The 6,371-nt window shown below is 33.7% G+C and overlaps 1 protein-coding gene across 1 annotated transcript in view; it reads right to left on the bottom strand.

Annotated features, from left to right (window-relative positions):
• Nucleotides 1-5,057, bottom strand: part of LOC106463232 (nuclear distribution protein nudE-like 1) — a 31,688-nt gene extending 26,631 nt beyond the window's left edge. The window contains exon 1 of the mRNA XM_013923228.2: nt 4,905-5,057. Coding sequence (XP_013778682.1) covers nt 4,905-4,987 — 83 coding nt within the window. The 5' untranslated portion in view covers nt 4,988-5,057. The remainder of the gene's footprint in view (nt 1-4,904) is intronic.
• Between the last annotated feature and the right edge of the window lie 1,314 nt (nt 5,058-6,371).

Genomic DNA, 6,371 nt, shown 5'->3' with positions numbered 1-6,371 from the left:
GTCCAGATAAATATAAGATGGTTGTGACTGCCCGGTGGTTGAGAAACACTTGTCTAGATAAACGTAAGATGGTTGTGACAGCCCGGTGGTTGAGAAACACTTGTCTAGATAAACGTAAGATGGTTGTGACAGCCCGGTGGTTGAGAAACACTTGTCTAGATATACGTAAGATGGTTGTGACAGCCCGGTGGTTGAGAAACACTTGTCTAGATAAGCAAAGGGGAGTATGTTACAATATGTCAACCACACTTGTCCAGATAACACCATCTTATTGAACGAGTCACATAAATCGTTCATAAGAATGTATGAGTGAAAGCAAAGGGGAGTATGTTACAATATGTCAACCACGCTGTTTCTGCCACATCCTGTGCTGAGGAGGCCTTTTGCTTAATACGGGGACTTAAAAGAACAGGATTCGAATATCATATAACTTGTGAAACCACAAACATGTCTCTATTAAATAAAACATTGGCGTATCATCATGATGGCTCTACAACACCTACATAGTTCTACTGACCAATTATCTAAATTTGGGAATGGTACAGTCAACCGCCATATTGGTTTGTAACGGATAAAAAAATATTATATTTTTACTAATAACTTCTCCTTTACGGGCAGGTTTGATGCGTTTTTATAGAGCCAAACTACGACAAAATGAAGTATGAAAAGAAAAACACGTTGATGATAAACTCCTATTATAATCACTGCAGAGCGTATTTAAAAATAAAACCACGACCAGATGCCATAAATATATCCTTTTCTTCCTTGTATACATCCGTTAAGGGCCGCATTGACGGACGTACATGTGTAAAAAAGGGTTAGCACTATAAAACGCGAACTTCAGTATAGACGTTTGTGCGGCTTACGTAGCAGCTGGTAGTAAAATTAAATACAAAAATCTAATGTGTGTGTGTTAATATATCTGAAGATGATTGCCGAGAATCAATAAGAAACAGTCTACTGCTGTACAAACATCTATAAGCTTTAAAGTTTCGATTAACAAAATTCACAAACTTTCTAGATCTTTGACATGATTGAAGATTTGAAAACCAGACTACTATTTCAATAATAATGTCGTACAATGTCTTCTAGAATCTTCAATCCTGTGCGTAATTATTTCTTCTCTATCAGTCACATTCTATAACTTACCGATTTTATTTACACTTTTTGGAAAAAATGTTAATGCAATCACAGAGTTCTGAAAAATATAAATTCCTGTGTGCAGCCTTAATTATAATTAAGTAGCTTATTTAAATTTTCATTTCTACAAGCTACTAAGTAATAATTTTCGCGGAAGTGAACATGGGGATCTTTTGGAATTCCCCGAAATGTTTTCTCGCGTCTGGATAATATTGTGGCCGTTAGAATGAAACAACATAACGTAAAGTTTAATATTCATGACTTTAATAAACACTCAAATTTCGAACACTTATAGAAGCTACAAATAAACAGATAGAAATAAGCTGTAATAGGATTTCTGTACGTTTACATAACGCCCCCTAGGGGCACTTCCAGGTTAGGATGTTTAGAAAACCTTGATACAAGCCGCGGCTCTAATAAATAGTAGGTGGCGAGAAAGATATTTCCGTAAAATTACTCACCCTTCTGTGTAACATCAAGTCGTTTCGTCGGAATAACTAAATAAACAAATGTTTAAAATGACCCACTTTTTTCCCCCTTATGATTATCTTAAGTCTAAATTCAATCTATTTTAAAAGTAAATGTAGACAATAGTAAAAAAAATAGTTTCAAAACATTCACATGCATATATATATATATATATATACACTCAAGAAATTAAACACTCTAAACGAATACTTGTTGAAATAAAATAATAATATATATATGTTAATTTAACTATTCACAATTTAACAATGCACCAATACACACACACACAAACCTTTTGATGTTATATTTCACCAAATCAGAAACACTAAAGATTTGGTTTAGTATAATGATATTTCACCAAATCAGAAACACTAAAGATTTGGTTTAGTATAATGATATTTCACCAAATCAGAAACACTAAAGATTTGGTTTAGTATAATGGGCACACAATGACTTCGATAAATAAATTGTTGGAAGTATTTCATGTGTAATTTAAAGAAACCTGAAATCTCGTGAAATTTAAAAGTTAGAAATGAAATGTTTTATTGTCAAGAACTATTTAGTTTCAATGTAGGGGTGAGGAACGCCGTGTCCGTTACGTAGAATACGTTTGCATATATAGTTCAGTAGTTCATATAAAAAAACTCTATATAAAAGAAAAGATACAAAACTTATGGTTACTGAACTTTGATGAACTTAAAGATTCCCTGAAGCTTCACTCCTCTTTTGATTTGTTTAAAAAGCTAGCGGCGTCTCTGTAGTGATTAAATAGATCTTTTCCCCCCCTCCCCCGTAACCACTACACAAACCACGACCGGCCGCGGAAATGAGTCATCATTAAGGTCGGGAAAATGCTGGGATTGTCTAAGCCTTAACAAGCACTGTACACGTAGTCTTAGCTGGTATGATTCGCCTTCCTTTTTTTCTTCAAACCCTTTCGCTTGATCCATCGGGAAGTAAGGGTCACTCGCTGTCTGTACAACAACACCTACTGCACGTGATGTGTGTTTATAATATTTTGCCCTGATGGGCCCGCAATTCCAGATTTTCCACACCATAGACCAAGCAGAACGTTTTTCATCTTTCTTACCGGTTTCCCTACTTTTTCCTCTAATCATGACACAGGCAGGATCTACAGGTACAAACAAGGATACTGACATGCATGCTACTATGAACGCGCTCGGGTAAAACGAATCCCCTATATACTCTCACTTTTCACCGTGTTTTGGAAAACACAACGGCTTATTTTCGTAACAACGAATTTTTTGTTATATTTGTATCCATCATCCTTATTTTGGGGCAAAATCCAACAGAAATGATTAGAATATTGACACTTAAAGGTTACGAATATACATCTGGCAAATGTTTTCTCTCTCAATTTCTAAACTCTAACTACCATAACAAAACTGTGATATACCTAATACTAGTTTCTATTTACGCTTTACAAATTCTGACGTTCATACAAATATCTATCGTTGACAATATTTGTAAAACTTACTTTATAATCTTAAGTGTTCATTTTTAATGTTTACAAGTTCTACGCTCGACATTTTGGATTGTTATACTTTTCGTCGGTATTCCTGGTTCCGTAATATCGTTCGTGCTTTCGGGTCATACATGAGAATTATTCAAACACCTCTTTAAAACTCAGTTATTATTCATAACATAAAAACATTATCGCGGATATTACTTTTACAGATAAAACCATTTTCCAGAGTCCCAAAATGCTCAGTCTACAGTAAATTATAAATATTTAAATAAAATATAAATATTTGTTTAACTACGTTTAAAAAATAAATAAACAAAGTTTTTGTTCTTTGTAAATTGTAGTGTATTAGGGGTTGATTAGCAAACAAGCGATTTGCCCAATGTTAATATTTCACACAACTCCAGTGGCAATCCCAATACTGAACTCTCTCACTACTTCATATACGAACCCCAAAGGCTATTTCAACATAGTTCACAAGTATTTTCAAACAGCAGAAAAACCCAGGAATCGACCTATATTACACCATATTTCACTACGTTCAACAATACTTGAATATTATGACCCCCTCCCCCCAATATCCCTCTGTTAATTTAATATCGTTTTTTTTTTGTAATATTTCTCTGAAAACATCAGTGGCGAGTTTCAATATTAATTACTAAACGTGAAAGTTCCTAAAGGGTTAAAGGACATAGATGTGTTTTTTAAATAACATTATAAATATTAGTTATACTGAGTGCTTGAAGTTCGAAAAAAAAAACACGTTTAAAATATGGGTCAGATTAAGAGTGAAATGTTAGAATCAATAACATGTTTAATAACAGATATGTATTAAAATAAATAAAGCCAATTTAATTGTACACAATGAATATTTAAAAATTAGACTGTTCACAGTCTCAAAATACAACACAGAATTTGTTTATTTAATTTACTGTATAAAGTATCGTGAAACTGAAAGCAGTCACGTAATACTCTACGTTTCGACGTCTTACTCCTAACGATGGCGAAGTAATACGCCGAAACATGTAGATTATGACATGAGCTGTTCCCAATCTCACGGTACTTTATCCTTACACACTAAATTACTAAGTCAAACAAAATTGTTATTGTATTCTAGGACTGTAGACAGTCCCATTTTTAAATATCTATTGTGTAATATTAAACGTTGATTTTATTTCTTTAATACATCTGTTTTACTGAAAACTTACAAGTGTCGTCCTAACCTTAACGTGGTTTAACAATATACCTTGCAATTATATTTAAATTTATAAACTCATTCGAGGTTTTCTAACAAATACTGAGTGAATTTCTTCGAGACTTACATAGGTCGACCTAAGAGTAAGATATTTAATAGTAATACTGCAACCAGTCTGAAGTTTTAAAAGAACTGCTTCATATATTAGTCATACAATACTGGTAGTAGGTATGTGCACATGCCTAAAAATCAAGCCTAGTCACTCTTCGCAATTCATTAAACACCTGTACGGACTTTTATGCTCAATAAATACAAACCACACTTGGCATGACTTTAGCACCACTACTTCTAAAAAAGTAAAAGTATCATATGCACATTTTCTTCTAAGGCAGTAATAATTTACTGTAAGTTATAAAAATAATAATATACAAATATTAGAATAAGATTACTTCTCAGCAAAAATGTTGACCAATACTATAGGCCTACTTTTTTCAAGGCTCAGGACGAAACTCGTCAAAAGGACATTTTAAGGTGTATGTGAAGACAATCAACTTATCAAGTTTCTAACTTATATTTAGTTTCAATAGTATTAGCGCGAACCTTTAAATCACTTACTTTTCCTTATACTCCAGTGCCAACTGTTTAAAATAAGCTGCTTCTTCTCTCGATGATAAAAAACTTGGCATTTCTTCTTCCATGCTTACTTTCAAAGCAACAAGAGTACAAACTGAGAAATAATGACAATGTAACACTGTTCTTTTGTTTTTAATGTGTGACGTAGAAACGATTGGCTGTGCATGCAAACGCGTTGCGTTTCCACGAGCGACAAAGTAGTTAAGCAAGTGAGCAGAAAAGACGTATTTACTGTTTAGGCTTAACTTGTTTGAAAACGAAGTGAAACAAAGTTAAAAATCTTAGGAAATTTATCTCTATAAAAATTGATATTCTTATCACCGTTGTTGAGTTAATAGGCAAACAAATTATTAACTTAAATAGTGTTAAATTTTCCCAGATGTAGCTTCCTACTTGAATAAGGAGCAAAGGAAAATAAAGCAAAGACCGCTCGCTGTAAGGACTTGCCGCGAACAGAGTAAAATATTCGTCGCATACCTTCCCTTTTAATTAAAAGTAGGGTTAAAGCGCGAAAGCTGATGAGCGTTTATTGGATGAAGTCGTTCTTTAAATCATAAGGGACTGGTCAGTTTTTTTTTTTTCATTAATTACATATTACATTGTGGAAAAGAAGAAGAACAGGTGTGGTGCTCACACTATTTAGATCGACTGCCTGTCTTTATTTGAGTTTCACGTTCCCTCCCATATTATTTTGGAACATTCTACAGTTGTTAAATGTTTAAAATTCGACATGCAGTGTAAACTTGAAGATTCCGTTAGTTCTTTTATATATATAGTGAGGTACAAACTGTTCACGAAAACATTTAACAGTTCACTATTTGTTAGTGGACAATAGAGTATACTTTACAGGAACGTCGACGGGGGAGGAGAGGTCGAACGACCACCCCAATATTCTAAAACATCTAAAAGGTCCACTGTCTTCTGTTGTTGTTTTCTAATAAACGCTCGATTTTTAAGCAAATCACTTGTAAATTCTTTGTTTAAAAGAAAAGGTCCACATTGTTTGGAAGCCTCCACACACATACTCTGTAGCGCTGGCTATGCCTCTGCTTTAAGTTGCTTTGATTGAAATTGATATATTGTGCTTGCACAGTTCTGTTCAGAATTTAGTCACATCAGAAAGTCACATAAAACAATACAAATTTTCAAGACTAAAATGTAACTCAAGTAGCAGCGTTTCGTCCAAAACTTTTCGAACAAAAAATTACTTCGATAAAATACAAAACAATCAGGCTATAAAGATAAAAAACTGATATTTTTAGATGAGTATTTTGACATAACATAACTCGATATTAATATTGTACTTTTCCCCCGGTGGCTCAGAGGTAAGCTTGTGGGGTTATGATTCTAAAAGTCGAGGTTCGATTCCCTGCAGTGGACGTAGGCAGATAGCTCATTATGCAGCTTTGCGCTTAGAATAAAGAAACAAACGAATTCTGTTCCTTTAAA

This window comes from Limulus polyphemus, unplaced genomic scaffold (assembly GCF_000517525.1).
Source record: "Limulus polyphemus unplaced genomic scaffold, Limulus_polyphemus-2.1.2 Scaffold1355, whole genome shotgun sequence".
In the NCBI taxonomy this organism is placed as follows: Eukaryota; Metazoa; Arthropoda; class Merostomata; order Xiphosura; family Limulidae; genus Limulus; species Limulus polyphemus.
This window is presented reverse-complemented; position numbering and strand designations above follow the sequence as displayed.